Source organism: Notamacropus eugenii, chromosome 6 (genome assembly GCF_028372415.1).
Source record: "Notamacropus eugenii isolate mMacEug1 chromosome 6, mMacEug1.pri_v2, whole genome shotgun sequence".
Lineage (NCBI taxonomy): Eukaryota > Metazoa > Chordata > Mammalia > Diprotodontia > Macropodidae > Notamacropus > Notamacropus eugenii.
This window is the reverse complement of record NC_092877.1, coordinates 100,258,965-100,273,818: the sequence shown is the minus strand read 5'-3', so window position 1 is coordinate 100,273,818 and position 14,854 is coordinate 100,258,965. Positions and strand designations below refer to the sequence as shown.

The 14,854-nt window shown below is 34.0% G+C and overlaps 1 protein-coding gene across 1 annotated transcript in view; it reads left to right on the top strand.

Annotated features, from left to right (window-relative positions):
• Positions 1-9,681, top strand: part of GABRG1 (gamma-aminobutyric acid type A receptor subunit gamma1) — a gene marked incomplete at its 5' end in the record, with an annotated part of 86,779 nt that extends 77,098 nt beyond the window's left edge. Inside the window, one exon of the mRNA XM_072621432.1 lies at positions 9,294-9,681. Coding sequence (XP_072477533.1) covers positions 9,294-9,572 — 279 coding nt within the window. The remainder of the gene's footprint in view (positions 1-9,293) is intronic.
• Positions 9,682-14,854: the final 5,173 nt, after the last annotated feature.

The window sequence follows — 14,854 nt, the reverse complement described above, 5'->3', positions numbered from 1 at the left end:
AATGGGGGTCAGTATGTAGAAGAGAGGGAGGGAACCTGATGTAGTGATGGAGACTCAGCCTGAGGGTCCAGAAGATGTCTCAGCCCCACACATGACAGATTGGCTATGTGACCTTGGGGGAATTGCTTACTATCTCAGTGCCCTCAGACAACTTTCTTAAACTGTAAATTTCCATGCATGAGCTTCTTTCTGTTGGTGTAGGGAATTTTTCCCATTACTAAATAGAGGAAAAGATAATGAAAAAGAGGGAGTGTGGCATGGTGCTAAAGGTGGACTCCAGAAAGCCTGGATTCCATTTCTGCCTGTGATGATTATTGGTTGTAGGACCATGGACAGATCGTCTCTCCTCTTGGAGTCTGTGAAAACTCTAAGAGTTATGATGTTATAAGTGGGTTTTAAGTAGAAGTGCTGAAGGATATCCATAGATCCTCACTGTATGAAGATGGGAAGATTTAAGAATAAAGGAATACAATTCCAGTTATATTATTTTATTTTAAGGTTATTGTGCAGCACCCTATTGCAAGTGTTATTAAGTTAGTGGCTAAAATCATGACTTTGTAATTACATATTTTAGTCTAATTGAGAATTTAAAAAACAAGAATTTCCTTTAGCACCTGCTAAAAACTGAGTCCCCAGGGGCTAAATAAAGAGCTCAAAACCATTTTCCTTTTTTCTTAGTTTGGTTGTGCTGCCTTGCCAATTCTTTCAATCCTGGATGACGTGCTGAGTAAAAAACTGGGATCAATGATCAAATCTTATTCTCTCCATGGTTTGGTGTTCAACCATATGGTATTGTCAATCAGGTAGATTGTAGCACATCTTCATGGTTTGTAGACAGCTGTGTATGTTATTGTAGACAAATCATATACTTGAAACCCTTATGATTCTCTGCCTCCTTTCTGTTCCAGACTAAGCAACCAGACATTTTTTTAGTGTCAAAAAAAGAAATCTGCCTGTTATCTGTCCATCACATCTGTTTATTCCGTTCTGTCTCATACATTTCTCCCCTGAAAAACAAGCTTTTAGAATTCCAAATTTCAGATATTCTTGTGTGTGTGTCTATGTGTACATATATGTACACACATATATACACATGCATACTTACAGACATATACATATATTTATATAAACATACATGTGTGTATATGAATAAAAATATATGACTAGATAGGTATACATAGATAAATTTCCATTTTGCTCATTTGTTCATGTCAATGCGAGCGCCTGAGGCCACAGTTACTGGGTCAGAGTAGCTGAAAGGTTAGGGCATCTTCCTTGAAGCACAGATAAAACACATTCCATAACACAGTTATTGGAAAAATCTCATCCCTCTAGTCCTTGGATTCTTTGCTTAAGATATACCCAAACTTTCAAAATAATTAAGTTATAGATGAAGTAAAACCAGACAAGATACATTTTTCAACCTGTTAGTTTCTCAAAGTGTAGGAAAATAATTGTTCATTTACATTAATTCTTTTAGTCACACTCATATTGTTGTAGTGTCTTTTCCAGTGGCCCCTATTTTAATTTCTAAATGGTTGACTCTTTTGTTAAGAAGAGCTATACAAATTTAGTTAAGCATGTTGAACCCAAATGGAAAGGTATCTATATGGTGCAACCAAAAGTTATTGGGGAACAATAACAGTTATTTATCCATTGACTTTTTTAACCTAGAATTGTTCCCTAAAATCACCAGGTAAGCTAGTTAAAATTTTCATTATTCCAGATCCATATAACATTCACTATTGAGTTCTTAATCCAGTAAAGACCCAAAGAGGACCGCCAATAATAATCAAGGGGACCAGAAAGCCTTCTTAGGAGAGGTAGTATTTGACTTTAAATTTAAATGAAAGGTAGAAATTCTACAGGAAAATCAAGTGGAACATAGAGAACAATACAATAAAGGCATGGAGACAGAAAGGGACAGGCAAAATTTTCAATGTAATTACTACCATAGTTTGGGCGATGCATAGAGTACATGGAAGGGTGAACCATGAAGTAAGGCCAGAAAGGTAAAACAATGGCAAATTGTGGAGGCTTATGAGCAGTTAATTTTAACTTGACAGGTAGCCAATAAACTCTCACTGAATATTTTTAGATGTGGCAAGGTTCAATCATCAGGATTCTGAATAATGATTATTCTGGAAGAAATTGAAATGATATTTCAGAGGAGGAGAAAGTAAACACAAGGAGAGAAAATTAATTCAAGATTCTCACCCATTGGGTAATGAGGAGGGGATGAATGAGAGAGATCTTATATCAGTGAAACTGATAAAATGTGATTACTTGATTATGAAAAATGATTTGAGAAAGAAAGGAGAGGGAAGAATGAAGGATAAATCCAACAATTTGAATATAAGGAATTAAATAAAGTGATGTAAAGTAGGAGTAAGTGAAGAGGTAAGTAAAATGAGCTATATTTGAATATATTGATTTTGAGGTTTTTATGGAACACCCAAGTGGGGATGTTTTGTAGGGATTTTGGAGAAGTGAATTCATACCTCACAAAAGAATGCAAGAAATGAGGGAAGTCATCTTCTTGAAAGGAGTGAGTAATTTTAGTAACTTGTCTAGGACTCAGTTTCATGACTTCTAAAGTGAAGTGGTTGGAATAGATGACCTAAAAGACCTCTTCCATTGCTAAATCTCTAATTCCAAAATCCTATGATTCAATGAGACTTACTGCTTTTCTTTTCTAAAATTTAATATTTTATTTTCCCCAATTAGATTTAAAAAATTTTTAAAGATTCATTAAAATAGTTTTTTGAGTTCCAAATCTCTCTCCCTTCCTATTCTTTTTACCTTATTGAGCAGGCAAGCAATTTGATATAGCTCATACATGTGCAGTCATACAAAACATATTTCCATGTCATTCGTGCTGAGAAAGAAAACACAAATCAAGAAAACCCAGGAGAACTAAAACAAAAAACAAGTATGCTTCATGCTTCATTCAGACTCCATTAGTTTTTTTCTATGGAGGTGCATAGCATTTTTTATCATAAAACCTTCAGAATTGTTTTGGATCATTGTATTGCTGATAACAGTTAAGTCATTTACTGTTGATCATCATACAAAATTGTTATTTCTGTATACAGCTTTGCCCAGGTTCTGCTCATTTCACTCTGCATCAGTTCATGTACATCTTTCATGGTTTTACATTTTATTTCTTATTATTTATTTATTTATTCATTCATCTATTATTTATTTATCTATCTATTTATCTATTTATTTTAAATTTTCAACATTCATTTGCACAAAATTTTGAGTTCCAAATTTACTCCCCATTTCTCTCCTTCCCCAAAACACCATGCATTCTGGTTTCCCCATCCACCAATGTGCTCTCCCTTCTAACACTCCTCCATTCCTTTATCCCCATCTTCTCTCTTGTCTTGTAGGGCAAGATAAATTTTTATCCCTAATTAGCTGTATTTCCTGTTTTCCAGTTATATGCAAAAACACTTCTCAACATTTCTTCCTAAAACTTTGCATTCCAACTTCTCTTCCTTCATCTTTCTCCACCCATCCTCACTGAGAAGGCGTGCAATTCAATATAGGCTATATATGTGTAGTTTTGCAAATGACTTCCATAGTAGTCATGTTGTGTAAGACTAACTAAATTTCCCTCCCCATTCTATTCTGTCTCCCATTTCTTCTATTCTCTCTTTTGACCTTGTCCCTCCCCAAGAGTGTTTAATTCTAATTGCTCCCTCCTCCCATTTGTCTTCCCTTCCATCATCCCCCTCTCCCTACTTATCCCCTTCTCCCCTACTTTCCCGTAGTGTAAGACAGAATTTTATGCCAAATTGAGTGTGCATGTTATTCCTTCCTTCAGCCAAATGTGATGAGAGTAAGTTTTACTTTTTTCCTCTCACGTCCCACCTTTCCCCCTACATCAAAAAAGCTTTTTCTTGCCTCTTCTATGAGATACAATTTGCCCCATTCCTATTCTCCCTTTCTCCTCCCAATATATTCCTCTCTCACCCTTTAATTTTGGTTTTTTTAGATATGATCACTTCTATTCATTTTACCCTGTCCTCTGTGTCCATATATATATATATATATATATATATATATATATATATATATATATATATATATATATATATATATATATACACACACATACATACATACATACATGCATATGTGTGTGTATGTGCATGGGTGTACAATCCCTCCAACTACCCAAATACTGAGAAAAGTCTCAAGGGTTACAAATATTATTTTTCCATGTAGGAATGTAAACAGCTCAACTTTAGAAAATCCTCTATGATTTCTTTATCGTGTTTGCCTTTTCATGCTTCTCTTGATTCTTGTGTTTGAAAGTCAAATTTTCTTTTCAGCTTTGGCCTTTTCATCAAAAATGCTTGAAATTCCTCTATTTCACTGAATGAACATTTTTCACCTGAAATATTATACTCAGTTTTGCTGGGTAGGTAATTCTTGCTTTTAATCCTAGTTTCTTTCACTTACAGAATATCACCCCTTTGATCCCTTAATACAGAAGCTGCTAGATCTTGTGTTATTCAGATTGTATTTCCACAATACTTGAATTGTTTCTTTCTAGCTGCTTGCAGTATTTTCTCCTTGACCTGGGCACTTTGGAATTTGGCTACAATATTCCTAGGAGTTTCTCTTTTTGGATCACTTTCAGGAGGTGATCGGTAGATTCTTTCCATATCTATTTTGCCCTCTAGTTCTGCAATATCAGGGCAACTTTCCCTGATAATTTCATGAAAGATGATGTCTAGGCTTATTTTTTGATTATGGATTTCAGGTAGTCCCATAGTTTTTAAATTGTCTCTCCTGGATCTATTTTCCAGATCAGTTGTTTTTCCAATGAGATATCTCACATTATCTTCCATTTTTTCCATTCTTTTGGTTTTGTTTTGTGATTTCTTGGTTTCTCATAAAGTCATTAGCTTCCAACTGCTCCATTCTAATTTTTAAATAACTATTTTCTTCAGTGAGATTTTGAACCTCCTTTTTCTTTTGGCTAATTCTGCTTTTTAAAGCATTCCTCTGCTCACTGGCTTTTTGGACCTCTTTTGCCAATTAGGTTGAGCTATTTTGAAAGATGTTATTTTCTTCAGCATTTTTGGGGGTCTCCTTTAGCAAGCTATTGGCTTCCTTTTCATGATTTTCTTGCATCTCTCTCAATTCTCTTCCCAATTTTTCCTCCACCTCTCTTACTTGATTTTCAGAATACTTTTTTTTAGCTCTTCCATTGCCTGGGACCATTGCATATTTATTTTGGAGGTTTTTGATACAGAAGCCTTGACTTTTATGTCTTCTCCTGATGGTAAACATTTTTCTTCCTTATCTAAAAGAATGGGAGAGAATACTTGTTCACCAAGAAAGTAACCTACTATAGTCTTATTTTTTTTCCCTTTTGGGGAATTTTCCCAACCAGTTACTTGACTTTTAGGTCCTTTATCAAGAGTAAGGTATACTCTGGGGACCTATATGATCTCAGTTCCTCCAGTGTGGCACAATCAAGGGAGAGGAATTTACTCCCTAGCCTGGCTTCTGGCTGAGATTAAGATCAGATGTTCAGTTCCCCCAGGGACTTTAGGCAGGGGCATGGTCGCCATTCAGGGCTGAATTTGAGATCGGATGCTCAATTCCCCCAGGGGCTAGGGTATGCGCATCTTTCTAATCTGCCATCTGGGCTTCACCCACTTTCATTATTTCTTAAAGCACAATCGTATTCCATCACAATCATATACCACAACTTATTCAGGCTTTCCTCAGTTGATAGATATCTCCTAAATTTCTAGTTTTTTGCTCCTACTAAAGGAGTTGCTATAAATATCTTTGTACATGCAAGTCATTTTCCTTCTGCTTTTTAAAAATATTTTTGGAATGTAGACCTAGTAGAGGCATGACTTGGTCAAAGGGTTCGCATAGTTTTATGAACCTTTGGGCATAGTTCTAAAATGCTGTACAAAATGATTACATCAGTACACAACTCCACCAATAGTGCATCAGTGTCTCATTTTCCCCACATCCTCTCCAACATTTGCAATTTTCTTTTTTTGTCATATTAGTCAATCTGATAGGTGTGTGTGAGGGGGGGTAGTAACTCAGAGTTACTTTAAAATTCATTTCTCTAATCAGTAGTGATTTAGAATATTTTTATTAGACTATAGAGAGCTTTGATTACTTTATCTGAAAGCTGCCTGGTCACATTCTTTGACCATTTGTCACTTGGTGAATGGCTCTTATTTCTACTAATTGGACTCGGTTCTCTATATATTTGAGAAACAAAGTCTTTATTGAAGGAACTTGTAATTTTTATACAATTATAATTACTGTGTATTTTTCTCCATCCTCTTTTCTCCAGCTTATTCTACTATCTCTCCTTTTACCCTGTCATTCTCAAAAGCATTTTGCTGCTCACTTTTACTTAACCCAATTTACCTTCCCTTCTATCAACACTGGCACCTTTTCTATCTTGTTCTTATCCTACTTTCTTGCATTGTAAGATAGGTTTCTATAATCAGCTCGATGTATGCTACTGCCTCTTTGAACCAGTTCTGATGACAGTAAGGTCCACCCCATCCCAATTCATTGAGATTTAATGGGAGAGTCTAAAAAGAGATTAATGGTCTATGGATAGAGAATAGGGGAAAACCTACCTTCCAAGAATTTAAAAAGAGAACAAGGTGCTAGCAAAAGAAAAAAAATGGAGGAATACTTAGAAAAGTAGAAGAATAAGGTATATTTGGATTCATTAACAGGAACAGCTAACAGCAAGGAAATATAGAGAATTCAAGGGAAATGAGGACTGAGAAAAGGCCACTGGATTTGGTAATTAGTTTAGCAAAATTGTCTTTTGAGATAGCAGTTCTGAATGGTGGGGTAAAAATCAGGTTTCAATGGGTTAAGCATCCATAGATGACAAGGAAGTTGAGCACTGGATATAGATAAATTCTTCCACAGTTGTGACCATGAAGGATAGAAGGAAGATGAGATAGAACTTGGATTAGGAAGAACTATTTTTTTGATTGAGTAAAACTTTTAAGTGTTTATAGGCAGATCAAAATGAACTAGTGATGACAGTAATTGAGGGGACTGATGTACTCGTCAAAGTCATCTGTCCTATGGAAGATTCCTGAGGAGTCTTTTGAGTCTAGTTATACTGTCATTACCAAAGCTTTGTGACAGAAAGTCATCACAGCCATATATTCTCAGCTAAGATCCCTTAAACGTACACTTTTGAGGGTATTTTCAGAAACTCTCTTCTCTCTTAGGGAGACAACTCTCAAAAAATGGTTGAGTCCCAGACAGTGACTGAAACATAGCCATATTCATTTCAGGGAGATGAATATCAGCAGGAACAGGATTTTCAGTCATGTTAAGTCTTGTGGAGGGAATTTAGCAAATTTCCCAGAAAAGGATATGTGACAGTAGTCATAGCAACTAGTTTACTTGAATAGATATGAAGGGTCAGAGGACTGACTGTAAAATATATTAAAGTGACCATTTTGAAAAACTGTAGTTGGGGAAACTAGGCCTGCTCCATAAGTTAAGCAGTGACCAGTAGTTATTTTTAGTGGATAATTAGATAACACTTAGAATTTGATTTAGATTTCGGTTTTAAAGAGAGAATCATTTCTGATCATAATAAATTTCCTAATGCATTCAGGAACTGTTTCCTAGTCATGTTTGCATCATTATTAGATGTGGCTGTGCTTAAGTAAATTTTTAAAAAGTATTTTTCTTGGTTGCAGCTCAGATAAGCAGACTTTTACTGGGCACGTTTCTCTGGTTAATCCTTCAGTGGTTTCCAGGATACAAAGCAATATATCTCCAATATTCTATTCCATTGCTGGAATGACAACTAGTTTGTTACTTTGGAAAATAGATATAGTCATGTATACATTTGTTCAAATAAGCAAGGTTTATTTTAATCTATTTTCCCTTTTTAAGTTATTTAGTATATATGCTGCCCATGTAAAAGTGTATTTTATAATCATCATGTTAAAGTCATTATAAAATTATACATCTGCTATGTAGATGCTTTGTTAAAATTTGCTAGAAAATGATATATTATCTTCATTTTAATGAGAAAAGAAATATTTACTCTTTTAATTTAGCTTTGGAGGGGCGCTATGGGTGAACTGGATCTGGGGGCATGAGAGGCAGCTGAGATTCTGGAGGGTTGGGGGGCCTAACAAGATCACATTGGGAGGCCCTTGCTGCCCAGATAAGCCTGGGCTTCGATTCTATCATGAACAGTTCCTGGGCAGCCTCCTTATAGTCACTGAAGTTGGCCAAGCTAAACCCCAGGGCGACCATAGTGTAGCTGCCCATGGTGACCAAGAGGTAGATGAGTAGTGGTGCTATCACATCGTGGGATTTTTTACTATATCCCTGGTTAAGCAGGTCCTTCACTAGACACAGCTAGATAAGCATCAGCACCAACAGCATGGACATGCACTTCTTCAGCTTGTTCCTGATCACTTGCAACTCTAACCACAGGCAGGAAAGGTGAAAAAGATATCTTTTAGGAGCAGTCATAGAACAGAAGCTCTTGCTTATAAGACTGGCAAAAACACTTTATACATGACACTCCAACTGAGGTTTCCATATTTTGCATTAATCATGCTCCATATATATGTCACCCTTTCCTCACTTCTTCCTAATATAACCTCTCACTATTTTCAAAAATATATTCAGGGACCTCTTTCTGTGAGATGCTTTCCTAATCCTGCAAACTATTGGTGCCCCTCTTACTAACTACCTATTACTTAGTTACTTTATCTATGTCATATTTATTCTGTGTATTTATATAAAATTTTATGTGTCCACCTTGCCTTTCCCCATATAATTAAAAAAAACCTATAAGACAAGAAATTGTTTTATTCTTTATCTTTGTGTCTTTAGCACTTAGTAGAGTGCCTGACACAAATGTTTTTAATAAATGCTTATGCATTGGTTGATTATTAATTTGAGCCTTGCAGAAACCCTGTGAAGTACCTACTGTTTGTAAGGCACTATTTCTAATATGATTAGAGCTTAAAAACTAGAAAACACCTTGGATTGAGTCTTTTCTCATTAACTTACACGGATTCCAGAAGTAAATCATGAAAAAAAGAAAAACGTCCACAGGCAGAGACAAATACACAAATATGCATATTTTCACCATGCCGTAAGTATCCTTTTTTTGAGTTTGGAATGGGCAAGAAATAAGATAATATTTGTAAACCTTAAAACACTACACAAGAATCAATTGTTATTCTCATTATTAATTCAATGAGAAAAATTCAATATGTCCTTTTATTCAGAAATCACCTGCAGTTGCAGTCCGCCCTGGATCTACATTGATTCCAATGAATAGCATTTCCCATCCACAACAACGAGATGATGATTACGGATATCAGTGCTTGGAAGGCAAAGACTGTGCTAGCTTTTTCTGTTGTTTTGAAGACTGCCGGACGGGATCTTGGAGGGAAGGAAGAATACACATCCGTGTAGCCAAAATTGACTCATATTCCCGTATATTTTTCCCAACAGCTTTTGCTCTATTTAATCTTGTTTATTGGATCGGTTACCTTTACTTGTAAATCCCCATTGCTCCCAAATATTGACAAAGTCAAACTAAACATAGATGTGGTTCAATGTAACTCAGTAACATGAAGTTTATTTTTTTTTTTTACCAATGCAAAAAAAAAAAAAAAAGAAAGAAAGAAAAGAAAACAATGGTAATTTTGAACATTCCAACACTATCTTTCTGAGACTTTTAGAGTTGTAGCATTTAGACCAAAGTTAATTAAGCACACATAAATTGAAGACACTGTTAGCCCTTACAAACAAGAATATCAAGATTCTATTTATTTTTACCTACACTCAAATTTAAAAAAAATTAATTTGCTTTCTATAAACATAATCTCAAACATATATGCACTCTCTTGGGTCTGATATTATGCTGGATTGTATTCCCAATGTTTGTCTAGAGAGTCAAATTCTAAAAAAAAAGAAAATGTTCAGCTTTTCTTCTAATCATTTTTTTCAGGTTGGAGAGGTTACTGTCCTAAACTTATTGAATGTATATAACAAATTTGAAAATTTTTAATTCACAAAATTTTAGTGTTTTTCCTCACATATTTACTCCCTTCCCTGAAAGAAAAAAAAATAATAATCCTTGTAACATAGTCAAACTAAAAAAAAAAATGTGTACTTTTTTGGGGGTGGGGTGGAAATCAAGATACAATAATGATTTGGTTTCATTTTTTCTTTGTACATCATATGTGCAGATGTTGTTTGTTAAAGGACTTTAAGAAAACCAAGCAAAATAATATTAATTATCTTTTTATCAAGGCCTGGATGTCGCGGGTTCTTAAAGCCTGAGTCAGCTGAGATTAATCCCGAGGAGATCTTACCCAGTTCAAAGCTGGAAAAGTTTTGGGTACAGGCCTGGTGAACGCTATTCTCTGAGCACCACACTTACAAAGTTTAGAAAGGCCAATCATTAGTGCCTTGGTTAGCTTAGTTATGATGGTAATATACATATACATATATATGCATATATATGTACACACATATACATATATGTTTGTGTGTATACATGTGTGTTATATGTGTATATATAACTCACAAATTGGACAATGTGTGTATCGTACTTTTGTAAACTATGAAACATTATATGTCTGCTATTGTTACTATTGAGGAACAGGTTAATTTTCATTCACTAAATATTAAGTAATGGAATGAAACTCTTCATAAAGAGAACACAGGCCACTGATGGGCCAATTCTTAACCTCCTAAAGAATGATGAAGAATTTTAACTTTGCCTTTGTAGATCACAGAGCATGATTTTCTTCTGACCTGGATACTATCATATTATGCCTTTGGTGATTTGGGTACCTGGAATATATCCACTGGAGGATTTTTTTTACAAGCAATTTGAAAGTGTATGGGTTTAAAACCAAAACATCTTGCAAAAAAATTGAAGATGTGAATATATAAATATTGGAAGTAGTCAATAGTGGAAATAAACATAAAAGGTAACAAATATCTTTGTTTTATACAAACTTGATGTTGAATTTTACTCAATTTAAGGACCAGTACTTCTTATTTGTCAATTGTATCTATTCATTCATCTATTTCCTTGATTCTCAAAAGGTGTCTACAATATTCTGAGTGATGATTAAAATGTCTTTGATTTGTATAGGTTATTTAGCTTATTAAAGTAACAATAGCAACAACCTTATATGTGCTGTATTTTACTGCCACAATCTTGTGTGGCAGAAAGGGCACTCATTACTATCCTCATTTAATAAATAAGGAAATATAGCAGCAAAGGTGCTGAATGAATTGCCCACAATTACATAGGGAATTGATGGCTGAATTATTACTGAAGTCTAGTTCTTCTCATCTCCATACACCAGTCATGATGACATAATGAGACCTTGAATATTAAAACCCTCAAGGGCTCCTTGAACTCAGGCCATTGAGATTTTGGAAGTACTCTGCTCAGTATCAATCTTTCTAATTTTTCTTTAGTCTCTGTTTAAAACTAATCACTCCAGTGTATATAAATTAAGGGAAAAATATTAGAATGATTGTGTGAATCCAGTTATACCAGAACCTTTTCTAACGTGAGGTGGATCTAGACAGAAGATCTCAGGGTCCGAAAGAAATTTTGTGGAAGGAAGTAGCAGAATTTTTCATCTAAATATTCCACAAATATTTATTAATTTCCCATGGTGTTCAAGTAATTGTCACTAATACATAAACTTTAGTGATTACACATAGTGGAGATTTTTTTTTTATACTTTTGAAGTCTCCATGGTTAATGCTTTGTTATAAGATGTCACAAGCTTGAACAATGTTTATGTTGGCTAGGCTAGTGCCATTTTGATGTTGTATAGCTTTGGAAAATATTTTTTTTTTAATTTCTATTGCAGGGGGCCTTTCATGAACTGGATGTTACTGGAAATGTGGAAAGTCTGTTATGGATTTCTGAGATCACTAATTTCCCCATATAATTGTACCATTATTCCTTAAATCTTCAAAGAAAGATTTTTAAAATAGGTGAATCCTGAAAGCTAGTCCAATGGTTTGTGAAGTATATTTGTTATTTTTAAATTTTTTAAAGGAATTGACCCTAAGGGAAACATTTTATTTATGGATTAAAAACAAAAGTCTAGAGTTTTATAGTTTACAAAATAAATCTTTGGCAACATTTGCCTTCTTCTATAAGGAGAAGCATAGTTATTTTTAAATATTTAGTCCCTTAAAATATTCTGAAATATTTACTCTTTAAAACCATCCCATTTCTCTTTTTGTATTCCATCATCCAACACAGTGCATGCTATATAGCTAATGCCTAACCAATATTTGTTGATTGATTATGAGAAAAGAAGAAACATAAGGTACCATGGCCCATTGCTGGTCAGGTAAAAAGGAATATATTTCCCATTTATTGGCATCATTTATAACCATCACTATCATAGAACTGAATTTGAATGGACTGCAAAGGCCATCTAGTCCCAGCCCTTAATTTTACAGAAGAGGAGTGAAGACCTAGAAAAAAGAAATGGTTTTTCAAGGTCATAGAGAATGCAAGTAGAAGAGATAGAATTTGGACCAAAGTCCTCTAGTTCTAAAGCCAGAGCTCATTCCTCTATATCCCACCTGTCACCAAAAAGACTTTACTTATCAACACATACCTAAATGGTTAATAGAATAGGTAGACAATTAAGATGTTAACCTGGAAAGTTCATATCTTAGGTGACTCTCAAAGAGATGTAGGGTTGATGGTAGTAGTATGACTAGAATGGTGCTGACCCTTTTCTCAATTGACTTCTGAATTTACCAAATGAGATAATATAGGTAGAAGGCTTTGTAAACATCAAAGAAATTTACAAATGGTAGACACTATTGCTTTTATCATTATTACTTCAAGAAATATAATTCCTGTGGAATAAGATACAAATTCAGGAGGAACTTTGAAATCCAAATAATGTCACTTTTAAGGGGTAACATCTCCATTAGCAGTCTTTAACAATATGGCATTTGTTTATTTATACTAGTATAGGGTATTGGAATCAAGAGCTTTTAAGGGGCCTTACAGATTATTTGCTTTGGTATCCTCATTTTATACATGAAAAAATTAAGGTACAGAGAGGTGAAAGGTTTGCCTAAATTGATCCAGATGCTATAGAGCAGAGCTGGGGTTGAAATCCAGACTCTCTTACATCAGCATAGTAATATGACATAACTGTGTTAATTTAATGATAATGAAAGGTTTTTAAAAGTTATTTCAAATAATTTTTTTATATTATTACCTAAGTTTTCTTGCCAAAATATGCTTGGGAGATATCCAATTTAAAAAAAAAAAGAATTGAGTTTGAAATATATTTTTCCCTAGTCAGAATGAAAGCTAATAATATTGTTAGTGTTTTTAGTATTTTAGTATTTTTTTAAAAAACATATTTTTTGGAGAAAGGGTGAACCTGTGTTGCCACTGGTGTCATTAACAATTAATATGAAAACTCCCTCAATAGGAGCATATTAGAAACATATCTGTCATGGATAGTCTTTGTGACTATCCTGTGACACTATGACTTTAAGTGAAATGACTTTGATTTATTATAGACAGGGCTTGAATCTAGTCCTTCTCTGACACTAAGAGAGACCTTCTGTCTAATACAGCATGCTGACTCATAAAAACATTTCATTACTAATCCACTAAATCTGAGAAGTGATAAGGTTTTGTAGGAAAATTTATAGTGGTTTGATTTGGTTGCATATCAAATGGCATGACTAGTATTGCTTTATGAATAAGATATTTTCAAAAATGATTCTACTTCTCTTATCCCATTCAAATATTGTGAAAATGAGAATAGAGTTCCAAAAAGATTCAGTGAGAAAATATTTAAGACTCCCTGAATCAAACCAAAAGTGTGATAAATATATAATCTAAGGTGACTAGGAGTAAAATAAAACAAAATTGCAATAAAATTGGGTAAGCTCAATTTTTAAATAGATGTTGTTTTTTAACGTAGGACTTTGTTAACCGTGATGGAATTTAAATGAAGATGCAAACCCAATAGTCCCCACATTGTTTCCCTGGAAGTAAGAAAAAGGTAGATTGTAATATAGTGAATCAAAGCTGTTTGAAGATTTATTTTAAGCAAGTAAAAAGTTTTTGAGAGACTTATTCTCAAATAAATCATAGACCAGTGTCAAGAAGACAAAAATAATATTCCTATCAACCTCTAAAATAATTAGAAATGGAAAAATTACCCTCCAAACCTTATGAGATGTATAGACTAGGTATGATATAATTTGCACAATTGTTTAAGAATAATTTTATCTTCAAATTTAGACTCTTCTGTCATGATCTAAGCAGGCTAAGTCTATAAAAACTATCTATGAAACTTGAATTGACTTTTCCTTCTACATATAAATTTCTCTTTAGTAAGCTCTCAGACACTTTCCATTAACATTAGTACTCTTCTCAGGGTGCTGTATCATAGAGGTCTAATAAAAACATAATATTCTTGATGGAATGACCTAAATTTTCTTTTCTTACTTTTCTATAACTTCTTTACTCAATGATAAATTTGCTTCATATCAGGCCAAATGAAAGCCTCTAGGAAACAAATGATGTTAAACTGCTCTTTTCCCGTTCTTTACTTCCAAAGAATCAATTTGACATTTTGCTGACTCCAATCAGAACAATTCCAGCTTTATTTAAGAGCCATAAAAACAATTACCAAGTCATTAGCACAGCCTAAACATCTCTTCTAAAAAGAATTTCAGATAGCTTTCCTTGAATTGCCAAAACAAAATAAAATATGTCCTTGACTTTGCATTTATTTTTACCTTTCTTTGGCTG